General features: G+C 44.2%; 1 protein-coding gene across 1 annotated transcript in view; it reads right to left on the minus strand.

Annotated features, from left to right (window-relative positions):
* Nucleotides 1-10,281: 10,281 nt before the first annotated feature.
* PRDX6 (peroxiredoxin 6) overlaps nucleotides 10,282-21,583 on the minus strand; it is a 72,968-nt gene continuing 61,666 nt past the window's right edge. Inside the window, exon 5 of the mRNA XM_069641189.1 lies at nucleotides 10,282-11,106. Within this exon, the coding sequence (XP_069497290.1) occupies nucleotides 10,975-11,106 (132 nt within the window). The 3' untranslated portion in view covers nucleotides 10,282-10,974. The remainder of the gene's footprint in view (nucleotides 11,107-21,583) is intronic.

A 21,583-nucleotide genomic window follows, 5' to 3' on the forward strand; every position in this document is an offset into this window, starting at 1 on the left:
ATTTGATGGTTCACACAGAGCTCCTCCATACAGCGTTCATACTCATAAGCGTTTGTCCAAGAAGGATATCATCCCTGGCATTTCAGAGATGCTAGACTGGAGTTACCCCTTGAGCTCAGTCATCCATTGCTGCATATCCTCCTTCGTAGCCAGCTTGGGGTTAGCTGATGTCAACCTGTCCTCATGTATTTGGGCAGCTGTGCTACAGTGACCTCCCCTCACTCAATCCTGGGTCTGTAGCATCAAAGGTATTTCCTCTGATTTCTGTGTTCTCTCTGGCCATGGTGGGTGTCTTGCACTTAGACGCAAACAGGGAAGGGAGGGCCAGCAGCAATCCATTGTGGTCCAAGCATTGAGAAGGCGACAGTACCCTAACCGAGCCAGTCAAGCCAAATATCCTATGCTTCCAGGGGCCTCACAGAGTCAAGACCAGAGCAGCTGTCAAACATATAGGCCATACCCAGGCCAGTTTCTTGGCCCGGGCGAGGCGGGCAGCTGCCCGGGGCGCATTTGCCCCAGTCCCTGCCCCTGGCTGGAGGGCTTCTCATGTCTGGGTTTTTGGATGCAGCGATTGCCGAGGGCAGAGAGTTCGGCTGCGCAGCATTGTAGCAGGTGCTGCCTCTTTTGACTGTAATGTCACGTAGTACACAAGTACTACGTGACATTACGGAAGTCAGAGCAGGCTCCCAGCCCACCCCCTCCCTTGACTCGCGCCACTTGGGGTGGGGGCATAAAAAGGCACCTTTCCTGCTGGCTGCCCACCTTTGCTGCTGGCTTTATCGAGACGGCGTTCTTGGACCCTGCACTCCAAAGACTTCACTGCTTTCCTTGCAGCATTCCTCGAAGAAACATTTATTTGCAGCTCGGACTGGTTTGTGTGCACGCTTCATCAGAAAGAAGGTAGGTGCCTGCCATGTTTATTTTAATTATGCTTTGTGCTTCTAAGTCCTTGACCCCTTTGTTTGTGTTTTCCCTGTCAGAGCTCTCGTGTGCGTGTACTGAGTGTGTGTTTGTGTCAGCGTGAAAGTATGAGTGTGTGTTTTCACTGGTACCCTTTTCCCACTGTGTGCCCCCCCCCGTCTCCCCGTGTCCCAATGTGTGCCACCCTTGTGTCCCCATGTCCCAATGTGTTGTCCCCCCCCCCCGTGTCCCAATGTACTACAGTACACGGATATAGTGGGTTATAAATAGGGCTGCTGTAGTGGCAATGACGCTTCCTACCAAAATGCCAAAGTAGTTATGTAAATAACAAATGTGGCATGTATTAAAGCAGAAACCACTATTACCAATAACGGAACTAGTAATAGTGCTTCATTCGTAATTGGCTGACCATTTTCCTATAATCCATGAGATTTGAGGTGGGTGTGTGTGCCAAAGGGTTTTCCAACACAAAGCCCACCACCTATGCTAGATAGCCCAAGTCCCCCCTGCCCGCCCCACTGCAGAGTATGCAGGGAACACCCCCCAGCACCGAATGGCCTGAGGTCCCATTGCCTGAAGTGATGTGCTCTGACAAACGGAACAGCTCCTTTTTGCATTTTTTTGTGTTACAAATCATTTATTTTACAAAATGTGCTGACCTGAGCGTAATTAGACAAGCCAATCTTACACGTGTGTCATTCATGTGTACATTCCCCGTATGTGTACATTAAAAGAGCCACTTTACTTGGAGACATAAAACCTAAAACCGTTCTATTGGATTACTTTAGATATGATACCTGATGCATAAAGTACCATCATCTTATAGCGGTAGGTTTCTACTTAACCAATAGGAATTGAGAAATGGCAAATGTATTTTTATTGCATACAATATGGAAACTCCCAACTGGCTGTTCAGTCAGTCAGACACAGGGGAGTTATTTACTAGGCACACTTTTTACGGGCCAAAGTTATAACTACACATTTATCAGTGTTATTCACACAGCATTAAATCCAAACAGGACAAACTTACTCACTGCTGAAAGTGTTCATATTTTCTGAAACAACATTTTTAAGAAGGGGCCTTCCATGTGTGTGGTTACACATTAATTAAGTGTCAAAAGATGGTTTCAAAAGTACTACCTTTTGAATTCATGTTTAGAATGTGGCTATTACATGGCCAAAATTGTTCAGTGTACTGCGAGTCTGAAGAGGAGAGGATAGCATTTTAGGATGGATACAAATACTAAAGTGCTTTGACCATATCCACACCTCTTCAACTTCTCTCATGTAGGTACTAACAATCACGTCACAACAAGACAGGGGCGACACCTGATGTTGTTCAATTCATGCTGTTATACAGATTTAGAAAGTACTGAAGAAAGCGGTGTTGAAATTCAACTTTTGTTATCTGATGGTTTAGCTCTTGCTATGCACTGGTTCTTGTGTCCCAATGTGTGCCCCCACTGGTCCCTGTGTCCCAATGTGTGCCCCCACTGGTCCCAGTATCCCAATGTGTGCCCCCACTGGTCCTTGTGTCCCAATGTGTGCCCCAACTGGTCCCAGTGTCCCACTGTATCCCAATGTGTGCCCCCACTGGTCCTTGTGTCCCAATGTGTCCCCCCACTGGTCCCAGTGTCCCAATGTGTGCCCCCACTGGTCCTGGTGTCCCAATATGCACTCAAACTGGTCCCTGTGTCCCAATGTGCGCTCCAACTGGTCCCTGTGTGCCCCCACTGGTCCCTGTGAGACGCTTTGGCTATAGCATCAGGACTAGCAAAATCCTTTACCACCTGAAAGAGCTCCCTTTCTGTTGGCATGTTCATTAATACAGGGGGGGTGGGGGGGGGGGGAACATATGTATTGTGGAAGAGAGTCTGACAGTTATTGTAAAAAACGTGTCCTCCGCAAGATCATTTTTGCACCAGTTAGTATCCAGAGCACAGGTCCTAGATTTCAGTGTGAGTGTACCAAGGCAAGGACCTTTTCTTGGTCTTACAAATCTTCTCAGAGAATAGAACATGGTAGGCATATCCAACTGTCCTATTGTAGAGGTTAGTTATATTCGCGATCTCATTGTTGTGACTCGTCTCATGGCACACTGGAGGTCTTGAGTAACACCTAGAGATAGAGCTTTTCCTGTAGCCTGTCTTCTAAGAGAGCCCCAGAGCTTCTGGTCCTTTCCGTTCTAGCCTCCTAACTTCGACGAGGCCAGAACCATACTACTGATCTCTTGAGAAGAGAACGTTTCATCACATCCAAATATGGGGTCCGATGAGATTTATATGGACAAACTGTTGTATGCATAGTGAGTACGTACCTTACGAATGTGCGTCTATATACACACACACACACACACACACACACACTTAGCGAAAGCCAGCCACATGGGAGAAATAGTTTTTTTTTCATGAATTTTAAACATGAGTAGTGGTAATTGGGAGGCACTGGAAGATAAGGTGTTATACCTGATTGCAGAGTTCGGGCAGGCGGGCAGTCATAACTCATTTCTACAAGATCATCAGCGGACAGCTTAACCATTAGACCCCCAAAGTAGGGAAGAGGAGGAGAAGGTGTGCACGTTGGTTGGTCATGGCCAAAGGGCTGTGGCTCATTCCCCGTGTCCCACTGTTGCAACACACCCCGCACTCGCAGCTCAGTGCCCCCGGAAGTGGCATCTGTAAGCCAGGCTTGGGACCGCTATGCGCTGCTGCAACATGACCTCGTGTGCAGGTGGCAGCACCCGTCAGCGCAGCCCCGTGCAACCTCGCACACTTTCAAATATCAGGCTTACATCGCTCTGCGTGCCCGTAATTCTTTCAAAAGACACCATACAGTGAATCGTAGAATGTGTACACAAGCATCTCAGAACCAGGCACAAGCAGCTGTTGCACTGGAACACTTTCCTTTCCCCAGGTGCAAAGCACTGCGAAAATTCCCCAGAACAGGTTCACGCTACTCATCAAGCAAGTTGGCAAAAGTCAAGCCAACTAAGTTGCTTGGCAATCGATGTATCATTTAAACTGAAAACCCTTTTTAAAAAAAACCAAAGAAAGAATATTGCAACATGTTATAATTGGGCCATATTTTCTGGCTATTTCTTTTACTTTAGGCATTTGAACGTACTGGCAATGTCGAAGCCAATAAGACCTTCGGGAGCGCAGAACCGACAGAGAAAAAAAACAAGAAGTGGCGCAAGGTATCAGAAGTGCCAAAGTACTGGCTTCATTTTTCAGGAGGGAAGAGACTACTTCAAAAGAAGTAGATAAGCGCCCTCCCCAAGGCCAGGCAACAGGTATTCCTGAGGAAACGGTACGGCCTGTTGTCATGCCACAAGTTTCTAGAGATGAGGCAAGAACCCAAGCACTAGAAGGCAATATTGACCAACAGGAACAAGGCACTAAAACATGTTGGTTTGAAGACATTTCCTTATGGCCCAAATCAATGCCTGTATGTGTGCGTGACCAAATTGTAATGGAAGGGCCACAGGCTTTGCCACCTCCTAGTTATGCATACCCAAAGGATGACAAAAATAGGCACTTTTCTAATTCATGTGTGCTCAGGGTGTTACCCAACAAAGAAACAGTCTCCAGGCCATCGTTGCAATATTCTATTTTGACTGATCGAGTCTACTGTTTTTGCTGTATGCTTTTTGACCCTATGCCAAAATCAAAACTTGGTAGTGATGGCATTAATAACTGGAAGCATATTGGTGACTATTTGAAAATGCACGAAGGGTCTCCTGAACATGCCAAATCCAGTGGCAAGTGGGTGGATGCTGAAAGGTGCCGCACCGGACATGTTGGTATTGATTCTCGCATGCAAGATCAAATACAGGCAGAGATCAAGCATTGGCGGGCTGTGCTTGAAAGAATTATGTCAGTTGTTGTCTTTCTGTCCAAAAATAATTTGGCATTTCGTGGCTCTTCAAACACATTACTTACTGCAAACAAAGGACATTTCTTAGGCCTTGTTGTACTACTAGGGAAATTTGATCCGATCATGATGGATCATTTGCATCGAGTGACCTCACAAGAGAGCCACAGTCACTATTGCGGAAATGTCATTCAGAATGAACTTTAGTCTAATGGGGTCGCAAGTAAAGAATGCAATTTTACAAAGGGTGAAGGCTGCAAAATATTTCTCTGTTATTTTGGATTGTACTCCAGGTATCAGCCACACGGAGCAACTGTCGTACACTGTAAGAAATGTGGATATTACAGGCACAGACATTTCTGTGAAAGAATATTTCATAGGGTATCGCCCTGCACAAGAGACATCTGGTGAAGGACTTGCAAACCTGTATTCTGAAATGTCAGAATGCGGTCTAGAGATGGACAACTGCCGTGGTCAGGGGGTATGATAATGGTGCAGACATGATTGTGTCCAAGCACGAGTTCTTGAGCAGTACCCCCGTGCATTGTTTAACCCATGTGGCTGCCACAGTTTAAATTTGGTGGTTGGCGAGGCTTCCAAATCCTCTGTGAAATCTGTCTCTTTTTGGTGTTCTTCAGAGACTCTATAATTTGTCTGCAGCTTCAACCAAACGCTGGAGCAGTGATCATGTAAAAAAATCTTTCCTTGAAAAAGGTCTGTGAAACACGATGGAAATGTAGAATCGAAAGATTGAGAGCTGTGCGGTATCAATTTGTCGAGATACACACAGCACTCATGAGCATTGAGGGGAAAAAGTCAGTGACCCAACATTGTCTTCGGAGGCCAAGTCCCTTGCTTTACACTTGGAACATTTCATTTTTATTTGTACTTTAGATGTGTGGTATGACCTTCTATTTCAGGTGAACATTGTAAGCAAATCCATGCAGTCCAAACAAATTGATTTGCCGGGCTGCAATGGCCTGCTTAAGAACTGCATTGCCTTTGTCAAAAGTTATAGGAGTGATGGTTTTGAGTCTGCTGTAACAGCAAAAGAGATAGCCTTACTTTTAGATGTTGACCCTACTTTTAAGGCATCTAAACGGCATAGGAAAAAAAAGAAAATGTTTGCATATGAGACTCGGGACGAGACCCCTAAGAATGAAGAACTTTTTAAAGTGACCGTTTTTTTAATACCCCGATTGATGCCATAGCTACTTCCCTTGAAAGGCGCTTTTCCCAGTTGTCTGTGCACAATACAAACTGGGGTTTCCTGTACAACATAAAGCTCTTGCCTGGAAAAGAAGAACTTATACAACTGTGCAATCACCTGGAGCAATTGTTGGTAAAGGGTGGTGATAGTGCACCAGAATCTGATCTAGATGGTTTCCAGTTGGCTGAGGAACTGAGACATATCCAGCCATCGCTTCAGAAGAGTTCTATTACGCCCCTTGAGGTTTTGCAGCACATTTATCGTTCAAAAACACATTGGTCGTTTCCAAATGTGTGGGTTGCCATAAGGATCTTACTAACGATTCCAATTACAGTGGCAAGTGGTGAGAGGAGCTTTAGAAAATTGATGCATAAAGACATACTTGCGCTCCACAATGGCAGAGGAAAGGCTATCAGCTTTTGCAATGCTTTCAATTGATAGTGAACTTGTTGAAAACATTGATTATGCAGCAGCAATAAATGCTTTCGCAGCAGCAAAGTCGAGGAGAGAGCCCTTAACATAGACTAAAAATGGACAAAACTTTAAAAAGTAGTATATACGGTTTGTGTACTCTGCTTTGTCCAAGGAGTTACTTCAAAGTTATGGAATCATGATGTAATAAAACCGATTTTTGTTTGGGAGTGGCACGCGGTGGGAGTGTGGTTGGGGGAGAGGGGGCACATTACTAGTGTTTCGCCCTGGGCACCAAATGGGCTAGAAACTGCCCCAGCCATACCTAATACAGGAGGTCACTCACCCAGCCATATCCCGGTTCCATCGGGTACATACTCTTGAAACCAGTCCCTCAATGCTCAAATGTGTATACCAGTACCCCCAAGCAGCTGGGCAATGAAGGCAAGTAGGCTAGGGCCTAACCCCAGCCTCCCACATCAAGGGTTATGAGCCCACACCCGCTGCCCGCTGGGTCCATGTGAACCTCAGGAGCCCTCTCTCCCACCCATATGATTCATAAGCCAAAGAGACTGCTAGGCCCTTTAGCCCAGCGCGGTTCAAGACTCGCAGAGCTGGCGCCCTGGGTGGAGCCACCAGCACCTGTGAGGAGGGCATCAGCAGTACAACCCGATGGAGCCCACCGAGCTGTGGGCCAAGACCATTAAGCATGGCAAAGTGGAGAGAACCTCTCCAACAGGGCAGCAAGCCACATTGCACTAATCTGACCAATCGGCCCTCCAATGGGTTCAGCCAGCAACAGCCCACTCCAGGCATCGAGTCCAGCAGCATTTCACCCCTCACTGTCTTCCCTCACCAATCCTCCACTTTTCTTTCCTGGGGCAGACCTCAAAATCATAACCACATCACTCAAATCCTTCACTTTTATCTCAAGGTTGGAGTTGCACTCTAATCCTTTCAAGGCCATGGCAACACACCACAGCAAACCCTCCGTTTGGCTCCAATTGCTTGTATTATTTCTTACGCCATCCACCATTTGGTAATCAGTCTTCATCCATGCCCGTCACAAAACTGTAGATTTTGGTTATGCACATTGGTGAAGTTTAGTCCGTTCATCCAACAGAGTTCAGCTCATGGTTATAGTATATATCAACCTGGAGGATGGTAGGCGAGTGAGGTAAGAACTACAGCTGGTATGCGTTACCAACCAATAAATGGTAATTGATAACGCCAGTTAATAGAACAAATAATTGAAACCTGCAAGGCACCTCAACAACCCCTGCAAGTTGTTACACTTCCCTTAAGGCATAAAGGGCCAATCACTCCTGCATTGTTTTCATACATAATCGTGGGGGCTCTGCACCGTAGCCAAGACAATCTGGCTCAGCATAATAGTTCAGGGCAACATAGAAGAGCCCAGCAGAACTTTATGGTGTGTACTGGAAACAGCTTGTATCCGGAATCTAGGACATCAACACAATTAGGAATAAGTGCCAGTGAGTACGCCTGGGTGTTTATTCAGCTAAACGGACACATCTGTTTGTTTCCACAATATCCACAGCAGGAGCCCAATGGGTCACTACATGCAAGGTGATAACGCATAGCCATCATAGCATGCAGCACCCAGTCACCTTTTGGTCTTCATAATCTCAGGGAGGCATAGGGGCTGCATTGCAAGTTGCCACAGAAGACCAGTGCCCCGTCAAGCATTAGCATCACAGCTCTGGTAGAGCTGTTCAATACCTTCTCAAGCCGGTCTCAGCACAGAAAGCAACCCAGACTCACTCAGCCCACCAGGTTCTACATCACAGATCACCTTACTGCAGGGGAAACTGCCACAGGGGGCAGGAGGGCATGGTCACTCAGTCATACTTCGATTCCACCACATCTACCATACCAACACTCACCACTGTATCCCAAGCATAGTACCTCAGCATGCAATCTTCCTGAGGCGAGCCACCAATTTGTAGACAGGAAATCATTCCTGGCCTCACGGGGTAAACAGCCTCTTCCAAGGGGTGTCTCCACTTCAGGGGGGCTCCTTCTGGAGCAGGGCTGCATCTAGGCAAGAGGAGCCCAGTAGAACATCAAAATTCAGGATTCAAGTAGCATAGCGATTCAATCTTGGGGAAATGACGTCTAATTGCTGCAGCCGCAGTTCATGTCACCCAGACATACTGTGGATCTACACCTGAATAGTCCAACATTAGCATGCTGTGGCAGTCTATGAGAAAGCTCATAAAATGGGCAATATCTGGGGATCTATCCAATGATCTAACATTTCCATCACTTGCCATATTTGTTCACCACCAACAACTCCCTCTTACCTTGTTTCAGTCATCAGTCTCTTCAACACTTCCCACCCCACAATGACCAACAAACAGGAGGTGGCTCTTGTTAGAACCTTTGATTTTGGCAAAAGTTGGTGCCACTTGCGCTACAAAATTAACTAAAATGTTACACAAGAGGAAATTGGGTTCAGAACTGAGGATATCTGGTTGGCATAGCAGTGGTCAATGCCAAAGGATGAAACTGCCAAATCTTTGAAATCTTTTTTCAAACTCCTGGCTCCAATCAGCAGCTTTGTAAGAAGCAAATAGGGTGCCAGGCTTTCCACTACCCAACTGCGCAGTGATTTCATATTCGGCTATTCTTCGCAGACAATAGAGCTATTTGTGTGCTACTTTGGGCAAATCCATTTGGCCTCCCAAGGTCTTACACAGTTACCCCCACACCCTTTATCACCCCCCCCCCAATTCTCTCTACCCCATCCACCCCCATTACATGTGCTGGTTTTGTTTGGACTATCTTAGCCTATGTTTGACAAGTGCCCCGGAGGCTGATTTGGTCAGGTTTTCTGCCCCCCACCAAATACCATCAACCACCCACATCCTCTCTAACCTCACCGATTCCAACCCACTCCCTCTGCCCCACAGCCAATCCCCACCATCTACCCATACCCACCTAACTCCACCCAGTCTACCACCGTCCACCCAAACTCTCTACCCCCCCGCCCACCCTAACCCCAGCTACCTCTACTTCCACCATAAACCCACACTCTATCCTCACCCAACTCTTACTCCCTCTCCCACTACTCCCAAGCTCAGCCCCCAAATCTTTAGCCTCACACTGCCTCTATCCACTCATTCTTCCTCCCACCTCACTTTATTTCTTACTCTCAACTTTTCTCTCATATTTCCTCTGGTCATCGATGGCACCCTCTCAATGGTTTCCTCCCTTACTCTATCCTCCTTCCTCTCATCCTCTTGCATACAATCACTCCTTATCACAGCCTCCTTTGAAATGATGCACTCTCGCACTTGCACCCTGGTGCCTATAAAATTCAAAGGACCGCAGTAAATGGGTGTTTCTATCAGGAGCCATTTCGTTTTTTAAAATTGTGAAATGTGTTGGTGCTCAGTATGTTGCCTACAGAGCGAAAGACAAAGTATGCTTAGGTACCAATGGTGGCTGCAGTATGTACCAGCTGGCAACAGTGCAGCCTCATGACCAACGTGGTGTATTCAATACTATTATCATAGGTTAGCATGCCAATACCAGCTCGTACAGTCAGTGCCATGGGTGATATTGCCTAAACAATGACGCTATCGAATAGTCTACAAACTTTAGCAGTATTTCCCTACGGTTCAATCGATGTACAAGTAGTTAGGTGTGTGGCATGGTGCTGGGATTGGCAAGGCAGTCAGGATATGTCCTCACACCAAGGAGATTAAAGTCACAAAATATATTTCGAGCACATGGGTACAGTCTTTTAAAAACGCTAGCTCCTCTGAGAGAAAATGTTCATGGCTACTTTTCAATGCTTGCTGCACGGCATTCTTCAACAGTGATGGATGCAAAGAAACTCAATTTTCTTTATGGATTTATTGTTCCATGAGCACCACACACTGGTAATTTAAAAAAAAAAAATTATATAAATAAAACCATTCACGATTTATGCTCAGCCTTCTTAGCTCCAGTTTTGCTTTTACAGCAAGTAGTGCAACAGACACGTTTCCGGCACTTAGAAGGCAACCTGCATGTTAACTGGGATTTTTTTTAATTTGCTTTGAAATGACCCAAATAGAAGCTATTCCGCAAAAGTAATGAAAGTAAGGCATTTGCGATTCTGTCATCTTGGTAAATAAACTCGGCAGGGAGGGCGCTATCCGACCAAAGTGTCTTGCACATTAGGCGGGTGTAGCTGAAATAAGTACGCCAAGCATCCCACAGTGAACGACCCTTAGAGTAGTGCTCGTTTTCCATGTGTTTCCAGATCATGCTAACTACACTCCCACAAACTGGTTGCAGACATCATACAGGCCAATTGTTCTCAGGTTTGGGCCCACCAAATCAAGTATTTTTCTTACGTTCCTGCTGGTTCACCTCCCCTCCCATTTCCCAGCAACAATTGGAAAAAAAAAACATTACATTTCCAAAGTGTCGAGATAAAGTTGGAGTGAATAGCAGAGAGTTCTTGAAATACTACTCAACCAACACCCGTGCCAATGTCCAAGAATGAAAAGCCTGCAGCCAGTGCCTCCTGGGTCTCCACTGTTTTATTTTGGAGGAGCAGTGTAACGGAGATACTTTTTGCCAGAAGGAAGTTCTTTGCTGAAAACTCCACAGGGGAATTTCTTGCTGGCATCCTCCTCGGACATGGTTGGGGGCACCATGACCCTATCACCAGGCTGTAAAAGAGCAAAGACAACATCAACTTTCAGCTAAAGCCACCTTAACTTCTCACCCCACCTACCCCGTTGCAGTGTATTGACCACAAGATGGCATCACTGACGACATCATATGGCATCAGACACATGACTTGACCAATAAAAGCTTTGCTTCCAATAATTAGATACGTTTTAGGACTATTGTATTACAAACATATTTTTTCCCCTTGTAATTCTAAGGTACATTGAATTCTGCCTTCAATTTCTTTAAATATACTAATGGTGTACAGTTTGAAGTACATACACAAATGAGAAACGAAAACGAATATATAAAGATTCATACATATATTAATAGTTTTTAGAATACCATTACAATCCCAATGCATGTACACACTCATGTTTTACAACACTGCTCATTTAGAAAAAACGTTTATACCAAGACGAATGGAAAAAAATAAACCTATACAGTTAACATTCAACATTTTACCAAGCCAAATTCCCCCCAGAACTCCCCCCCCACTCGAAATGCACATTTTTTTGGGGGGGGGGGAGAAAAAAAAACACATTATAAAATAAGTTAAGGAAACAAACCAACACAGTATTCAGCCCAATCATTTTCCCATAGAGAAAACGTGCAGTTTTGGGACAGCTGTGGCGCAAAAAACGCTGGGCAGATTGGACCAAATAAGAAACAACTTGGACAAAGCATTGACTTACATTGGTCTTGTTTGGAGTAAATCCATCCAGTATACACAGTATTTGACACAAGGGAGTGTCCCCAAACCCCCCCACCCCCTCCCATCTTCCCCCCAGCTCCTTAAAACGTGTATATATCAGTCTTGGTGCTTTTTACAGCAGAGGCTCAGTGAGGCTAAGAAGGACTTTCTGGATGGATGGATGGATGGATGAATCTAAACATTGTCAAGAGCCCCACTAAACTGGATATTTTAGTAACAAAAAGTTAACAAATGAAAACAGCTTTCAGCCTACTCTTATTAGTTTTCCCATAGAGATAAAGTGCAGTTTTTTAAAAATGTTATCTTTTTTTTAAAAAAAAGGTAACACCAAACAACATGCAATTCAGCAGACTAAAACCATCCTTAAGTAAATAACAATCAGAATAAAAAAAAAATAGCACATTTGAAGCAAAAAAAGGAATCCAAATAACAATGGCTTTCCAAATAACATGAAAGAGAGAAAAAAAAAGGGGACCAGACACATACACAATACAAACAGCCACCCTACCAGGCGACATCAAGCAAATTCTCATACTCGGTCTAATCTTCAGTCATAAAATTCATAGACATCCTCTATGCTGCTTTTTAAACTTTATCTTCTCAAAATTTGAAAGAAATTGTACATTAACTAACCATTCTGCCACACATGGTTTTTTCCTAGTTTTCCCGAACATTGTCTGGTCGCGACCAAGAGGACTAATAATCCAACCTAACGCTGCACAATCAATAAACCTACAATGTTGTGGGGATTTCAAAAGCACTGTAGATGGGGTTCTCAGAAATACAATATTCCATATCAAATCAATTCTATCCAGCACGTCATTCCAAAAATCCCTCACCCTGACAATTCCACATCATATGTAACAAGGTACCCTTCTCCTTCTGACATCCCCAGCAACTTTGTTTCTAACAACCCCAATCTGTGCATCCGAACCAGCGTCCAATAAAGGCACCCCAATATCTTCTGGTGAATATAACGCAAATTCAAGTCAACTTTCACCCTAACAGGAACTTTCCACAGATTCTCCCATTCCTTCACTGTAATAACCCTACCCCAATTCCTCAGACCAAGTGAGCCTCAATCCTGCCAGATGAGTCTCTAATGGAAAAAGTTTCAAAACAGTTGACACCTAATGTGGTGCAGACGAGGAGGTTGCACCCTTCTGGCCTCTGCATCATTGGAACCCCTAACATGTGTTGTCGTTCTGAGATCAAAGCTACCAACAAACCGTATCTCCTCAACTTCCTCTTATGCAAGCCAAATTTCCCTCTCAAGCGTTCAAAAAAAAGTAGCCATTCTACCATCACACCAGACATCCCAATCAACAACACACCCCTATTAATCCAACTCCTCCAACATGACACTTTATTGATCTGCAAACCTGGATTGTGCCAAATGGAAGCTTTCCTATAAAAGAACAATCTCTGTCCACTTCCCAATATCATTAATGTTACAGTGTGCTTGGTAGAAACCACTGTCTGCAAGCCAGATATAGGTTTAGGTAATCTCTCCAGTGAATACAAACTCTCAATCAGGCATGGCATCATTCTTTGATTTTCTATCTGTGCCCATAATGGAGCCAAGGAATTATCCAAGTTGAAATAAGCAACTGATTTTTTTAAAATAAACCCTTTGCAGTAATTTCAAGGACAGGGTAGCCAAAACCTCCCTCTTGCACACTACGAACCAGTATATAATGAGGTATTTGCGACTTCTTTCCAACGCCCCACACAAATTCCTGGAACACCTTATCAATACGCCCCAAGTTTTTCCTTTGTAAATTTAACAGGGAGCGACTGAATGATATACAGGACGTTCGGTAAAAAGCACCATTTTGATCGCATTAATTTTCGCCCAGATGCTGAGCAGAAGTCTTCCCCATTTGCAGATTTATCTACGAAGAGTCTATCATTTTATCTACATTGTATCCAACCAGCCTCCGCAAGTCTCTCACAAGATATATCCCTAAATATTTCACACTATCATTCTCCCATTTGCAGTTCCAGTCCATCAAACAATTACGAACAGGAGTGTCTCTGGCAGGAAAAAAACAACAGTTTTCTCCAAATTAACCTTATAACCTGAAAGAAAGCCAACCTCCTCAATCATTTGATTCAGAACAGAGTCCCCTCGCCCCTCCCCCCCTCGATTGGATTACCAACAACAATCAGGACATCTGCATAAGCTAGATGCTTAATTTCCTCTTCCAACTTTCAAACCCTTCAGAAGCTGAGATGTAAATCAAGAAGGGTTACAGCGCCAGATTAAAGAGGTAAGGAGACAGTGGGCACCCTTGTCGCGTGACTCTGAATAGTTTAAACGAGGCTGACCATTCCCCATTCACCCAGACTTTGGCATTAATGTCCAACTGTAAAGCCCCCACCGCGTTAACAAGGGTCCAAAGCCTATTTTCAACAACGTATAGTTCAGAAAGGTCCAGTTAACCCTATCGAAGGCTTTTTCGGCATCTAAAAGAGGAAACACCAACTTCTCAATTTCTGACTTTGTTAAATTCAAAACATCCAGGGGTGTTCTAATATTATATCCATAACGTTGTTTCATAAAACCAACTTGTGTTTTGTCAATTAGATCCCCAATGTGCCTATCCAATCTGTTGGCCAGAATTTTCATAAAGATCTTCACTTCCACATTAAGCAATGAAATAGGACGGTAGTTACAGCAATTTGATGTGTCTTGTCTTGGGGATCACTGTAATTATAGCATCTTTCATAGAGGGACATAAAGATACCTCTACAAAAAAGCTATTGTAAAGAGCACATCATTCTGGCACCAAATGCCAGAAATAATTCTGTTGGTAATCCATCCGACCCGGCAGAATCCTCAATTAAGACCCTTAATAGCCTGCAAAACCTCTGCAACAGAAATGGGGGCATCTAGAAATAAACAACCTTCAGTAGAAGGCATGGAACATCAATTTTCCCCAGTGTTTCCCCCCCCCCCCCCCAATATCGCCGTTTCAGGTAAAAAGCAACCCTATCCGCTTGAGTATCAATCTCACATCTCAACAATTCCCTAGCCTTGTCAGTCTGAATGTGATCTGCTGCAGACCTCGTTTGAGCATACATTTTCTGCAAGACTTCTAACGCCAATTCAAGTTCACTCAATTTAATTCTTCCCTTTTCATTATTCTAGGGGTCCAATTAATTCCCTCTAAAAAAAGCTTTGAATGAGTCCCATACCATCATGCTATCTGCCAAGCCACGATTCTCCTCAAAGAAGTTCACAACAGAATTACATAGAGCCTTCAAGGCATCTTCCGCTTTCAGGATGAAAGGTTTAAGTCTCCACCTGCCAAAGTCCTTTCTGCTCGACTCCCTTTTTTAAACTTAATCCCAACCAATGATTGATCCGAGAGATGTCGTTCACCAATATCTACCTCAATTACAGCTTCAACTGGTGTATCAGAAACAAGAACATTATCTAACCGAGAAAAAGAGTAATGAACCGGAGAGTAAAACAAAAAGCCCTTCTCCCCATGGTGTGGATATCGCCAGGCATCAACCAAGTCAAACATGTCAAGAAATTCCCGAAACTCCTTACTTGATTTATGTCCAGTGAAGGAACATGTCGAAGATCTATCAAGCTTATAGTTTAATACACAATTGAAGTCCCCCCCCCCCCCACCCGAAGACCACGACATCACCATTCATAGCATTCAACATTTTAACCAAGCTCGCAAAGAAATTAGCTCCTCCGATACAGGGACCATACATAGAACCAAAAGTCTGCCCTCATAAAGAAAGTCAATTAAAATGACCCGCCCCTCCTCATCCATAGCTACCTTATCCACATTGAGACCTAGCCCACTCGCACCAAAATTCCTGCCCCCTCTCGATTTTGACGAATGGCAATTTAACCACTGCTTTGAGTATTTCAAGTTAGAAAAGAAAAAAAAAGATTCCCGGAACCTACGTCCAAATGAGTTTCCTGCAAAAGAACCCCATCAATTCTAGCTCTCCAAAGTTTGGCCAATACTTACTTTTTTTACCGGGCAATTCAAACCTTTTACAGTCCATGTACCTAATGATAACCCCATCTTACCTTACAAATCCATAATAGTAAACCTCTATTTTGAGTCAAACATTATAACCGCACGTGGACTGACTTCCCTCAGCATTTGCAGCATGGAGCAGAGCAGTAGAACAACCCAACACAAGAAACGATGAATTTATACTCATCTTAGATCCAGTTTTGAGACACGAGTTCAGAGTCATCTGAAGTAGGATATTTTCCCCAACAAAAACGAACACAAAACATAGACATACAAAAATCTGACATAAGTCAGACCTAGTCAAAATACTATTATATACAAATAGAAAAACATTCTTAACCATACCCCCCCAGCTGCCTATGCCCTTATAAGAAAAAAAAAAAAGAACACTAGCCTTCCCTCCATATGTATGAACAATTGTGCTCTATGTCTACAAACGCCTAAGCAGCATAGATGACTAATTAATTCATAGTGTCATAGAAGTGTACGCAACTATGCCTGCAACTAGGCTATACCAACAAGAACCGACTAGTGAACAGTGATGCAGCATACTATTGCGCCAATTCTTTCGAAATCACATAAAATAGCAACAGAAGTTATAGCGTGAAAGCCATACCATATATACAGGAATACAAATTGTCAATGTCTGAAATCACTTGCAAGCCTAGGCTAACAAAGACTGTAAAAGTAATGTACACGTGTGGCGCATGTCTAACACCATGGTACTACTCACCCTTACAGAATGTAGGATGCTGTATTCAAACCAACCACCCTGAGTGCAGTTTTTGAATAGCCGTAGCGTGAAAAACACTTGGGAAGATTTGGACCAAACAATTTTGGGACTAAGCGTTAATAGTTTAGGGTAAATCCATCCAGTAGTTTTAACAGACAAGGCCTCTTGCTCCTTAAAATCTTCGATCTTGGCGCTTTGTAGCATAGAGACTACTAAAATGTCCAGGAGGGGTCTGGTTATTCCGTCCAGTAGTTTGACGGAGAAGGGTGTGCACCCTTCTCCCAAAATGCATCAGCAAGACTTTACAGAAATGAAAGACACCATTATTTGCTAGATACAAGAGATACCTGGGGTTAGCAAAAAACGAAAAGTAAAACATTTGATGGAGGAAAAAGCATGAAATGGCACCAGGCTACAGGTGGGGAGAAGAAGACACCATGCGAAATTGCTGAGAGGGTGGGGCGACAGGAGACCAAATGCTCAGATGAAAGGACGTGTTGAGGAAAGAAACTTAACTTTAATTCGGGGGTGTGTGGCACGAGAAGGTGGCACTTGCCGAGTGCATGGGAGGGAATGGAAGAGTTGGGATTTTGCACGCTTTTTGGCAGATAAGTGCGGCCATCTAATACATTCATAATTATTAAAGGGGCAATTTCACAGCTACAGTGAGGTGGGTGGTAATGGTTTGGTCGAAAGCTATGGCTGTTTTACTTTAGGGAAATGGGGCAATATGGAAAGTGGCCAAGGGCCATGGCTAGTGGGACCAGAAAGTTATTGGGGCACCATGTACAGGGACAACGGCCAAAGGCCGGGGCCAATGGTAATAGGTGTAGGCCATGGTTAGCGAGTGGGAAAGAAGGTAGCATTTTAAAAAGGTAGGCATGGCTGAAGGCCCAGCCTAGTGGCCGGAAAATGAAAAGCTATGGTATAACAAAACCCTTGCAATTCACTGAAAAACTTCTAGTTGCAGTGTAGTTCAGTTGAGCAGATTTAGCACAAAAAAAAAAAAAAAAACCTTGAAAGTCCAAGCATGTGGGAAGTCATGACCAGTTTAACTCGGCACATTACAGTTGATGTCCCCATAATGTCATTTTGTAGGCCATAGTGACTCCCTTCTAATACATATGTGTTCATGGCCCGTGCAGAGTTAAGCTGGTATATAGACACACACGTGGACTTTAAAAAAATGAAGTGGCTAAGAGGAGCACTATATCAATATACAAAAATACATCGAGTCACTGGAGGCGGTAGGGAGGATGGGGAGCTCCCAGTTTAGCAAGTAAATGAAGTCGAGCTTCGAAGAAATCCACAGTTGGGCTGCTGGCTTTCATGTTATGGGCAGTGGGTTCAAATGAAGCAGGGCGATTAGGGAGCAAGAGCAGAAGTGAGAGGAGGCACACTGAGGGAAGGGGATAGTGAGTAAAAGGAGAATCAGACATGTACTGAGGAGCAAGACCAACAATCGCTTTGTAGAATAGGAGAACTTGAAAAGATGTGCCTGGAGAGGCAACCAGCAAAGGTAGGAGGAGGATCTGGGTAGTTTGTAGGGACTATCATCAAAGTTGCGTTTAGATGGAAGCAAGAGTAGATCAGAAGGCAAAGGAGTAGGCTTGAGCAGTAGAGAATACTAACCACCTAGAAGTTATCCTGGTACCATTACTGAGCACATGCAGAATATAACATCCAGCAAGGGAGTACAGTCTCAAGAGATGGAGGTCATTAATTCCTTACAAACATAAGATGGATGTTTTTAAAATTAGGGCAAGTGCTATACATTCAATATCTGAGACCAATCAGAAATAGAAGTTTGGAACAATGAGGGCCAAAGGTGGAAACTCGTGTGGAGCCACAAGCACAGATAAGCAGGTATTGCTGGGCTCATTTAGTATGGAGGCACTACATTGTAGTAGGCCCTTTGCATAACAGGGTTGAAATTTTATATTTTCAGCAATTGGTAACAAATTATATTTTTGAATCTAAGAGGTTTAGAGTCTATGGGATTTGAAGGACAAGGCCCATTCAAATCGCTTCACTGGGCAGCCTAAATAGAGAGATTAGATTAGTCCAATAGCGTGGCAACTATGGTTGACTGCTCAGAGTGGTGGTAAGAAGAGGAAAAGGGCACATGGGAAGATAAGCCATTTCAGTAGAAGCATTTTTAAGCAAGGTTATGGAGACTGATCTGTGGAATCTTGCAGCCATCAAACCCTAAATTGCAAACATGGATTGAAATCGGGCCAACCCCCGTCTGGGCCTGTCCGGGGACGCACAGCCCTTCAGCACCAAAACCGGATACCCTACATCATTTTGATTTCCTCTACTAAACATGTGCATTTCACCTTGAGCAATGGCTTTTGTGATGTTTAGCACTCTGATGCAAGGTGACGAAAGCCATACCCCACTCACCCGCCCGCACGTTGCCAGATCAACCTATTCACCTAACTGCGTCCTGCATGATCTGCCACATACCAATTAATGCTGCCCGTTTTAGGGACACCTACAACCCTAGCTATCACCCCTGGACTACTCATGCGATGCATGCCTCTGTACGCACATTACGTCCACTACCCAGCAACACTCTGCTTCGTCAACATTATAGTCTTGTGCAACCAGCATAGCCGCCTCCACCTCTCAGGCAAGGCTTTCCCCAATTTGTATAGGATGACCCACAATATCACGGTTACCTGTGGCTTGTTTATCTTACTCCTAGCGAATGGGCATTGTGACATCATTGACTCTCCTATGGACTGTAACTTGGATCTATGCTGCTTCCCTCATCATGAGAAGAGTCCTTGCCAGGCACTGTCTTGCGTGCTTGTTTGCACGTCAGTAGCAGCCGTGTACCATGAGATGAGGCTTCCCAGACTGCTTAAGGTTTGCATTTCAACCTTTATTTCTATCGGACTGGTCTTATCCCTGTGCTGTGCTTGCAATTTAACCTACCTAAATCTACTGGTTTTGACTTCTACCCTTATGTAGAGCACGCCCCCATACCCCAATACCATGATGCATGGCTTTTCCATACTGTACTTACCCTTACCTGTCTTCTATGCATATATGTACAAGTAGCGCCCCACCCCCATACCATGAAGCGTGGCCTGGCCAGATTATGTTCTCAAGATCCATCTGTATGTTGTAACCCTTATGCGCGATCTTGCACTTTGTAAAATGTCACTTAGCACTTACTGTGACTAGCACCTAGATGGCTGAAGGTTTTATGCGCCACTATAAATGCAATCAACAACGGCAGTCTGGCCAGGGTTTCACATCTCTTGAGCAGACAATTTGTGGTTTGGTCACGCAAGGAATGAATGGTGTAGCAGAGACACGCTTTCCATGCAATATAAAGGATCCCTAGGTGTTCTCCTTTTAGATTAAATAGCAAGAGGCCAAGATGGTTACCAAACGAGTCCCAACATGAGAATTTCCCTTGATTGACTAAAGAGCTTTTTTTTAATAATAAAAATAAAAAATATATTATATATATATATATATAAAGCAATGAGGAAAAAAGGTACTGCACTGAAAATGGTGTAGTATCAGAAAAAGGCAACACAAAACCCAAAAGCAAGCATGAAAATGGAGATCTGCCAAAGAAGTCACAGCAGATGGAAGCATCTGCGCACATACTACCAAATTGGAAGCAAACGATTAAGCCACAGAACATGGTTGTGCACCACTTCAAATTACGCAGGTTACATCTGCAATAGGTTCATAGAGGGAGCCTAGACCTGCAGGGCAGCGCTTTGAAACGTGAATTAACCCTAATTTTACAAGTCCATCGTATGATGCTCAGCCCATCTGTTTACTTGGACGTTACTATGAAGCTACACAGCCAAAACCATGGATGCAACTAGTGCCACATGCATTTCATCTCCATCCACCGTTGTGGTCATTGCCCGGGTTTCTTTTTTGAATGCAAACTCAAAAGATTGTTTGGAACTCGTCTGAGCTTTTCCATGATGGAGGGTCCTTTCAGTTTGAGCTTTACTATATGCTGTGCAACAATCAGTAAACCTGTAGTGCCAATGCGACAGTCAGCCAGAATAATCTGACTGATTAGACCTTGTACAATTGGAAAAGCCTCAATGCAACCTGGCCTTCACACTACAAACACCATTGTTAATGGTCTCTACAGCCAGCTTTACACGCTAAAGCACAAAACACTACATGATTTGCCATCATGTAAAGTTCAAAGTCTATAGGTAATACGAACAGTGCACAATGAAATTAAGGAATGTGATGCTTCATAAATATGAATATTTTCAGTTAATGGGCAGACTTCACACTTGTGTTTCACTATTAAGTTTGGTTGCTTAGAGTAGAATAGTGGAACAGTTAAGCATCAGAGCCAATATGCGTGGCCGGTTTAAAGTGTTCTCAGATAGAACAGTAGTCATTAACACATTGGAACACTAGCACCTATGCCTACAGTGGCAGGTGACAGATAATAGGACTTTGGGTCAAGTAGATATCAATGGGTGGGCGAGAAATGGGGAGGGGAATGTTGCTGCTCCAAATCTGCATGATACTCCTGTAAGTGGCTGCGGCTTAAGGGAGAGGAAATGGGACAGCCCCTACCTGATATGCCACTCTCAGAAGCACCTGAACCTAGAGTATCTGTGCACCACTGCAATGAGGCGAAGGGATGTTGGGCACACTGCCCCCAGAGTTCTGAACCTGTGCTGGAGATCTACCAGTTGCAGTAGGATTGTGATCCAGTCCATCTGCCCATTTTCTACAGAAGGGTTGGATTCCCAACCCCTACTCTGGTAAGACAACCACATTTCAGGTCCACTAGTGTACAGAGTGTCCCACTTAGTGTTGCTAGATCTGTCCAAGCATTCTAGAGCTAGCAGGCTGCATGACTGAATTTCTGCACATCGAGTTCGGTTATCACACTAAACTCTAGGCCAAACCCTGGATATCCAACACCACTCAGCAAACAGGCCTCTGAGATTTAACTGCCTTTTCTGCACACATCCATCCTTTCAAGCCCATGAAACGGCTTCATG

Source organism: Ambystoma mexicanum, chromosome 1q (assembly GCF_040938575.1).
Source record: "Ambystoma mexicanum isolate Mex_15411 chromosome 1q, UKY_AmexF1_1, whole genome shotgun sequence".
NCBI lineage: Eukaryota > Metazoa > Chordata > Amphibia > Caudata > Ambystomatidae > Ambystoma > Ambystoma mexicanum.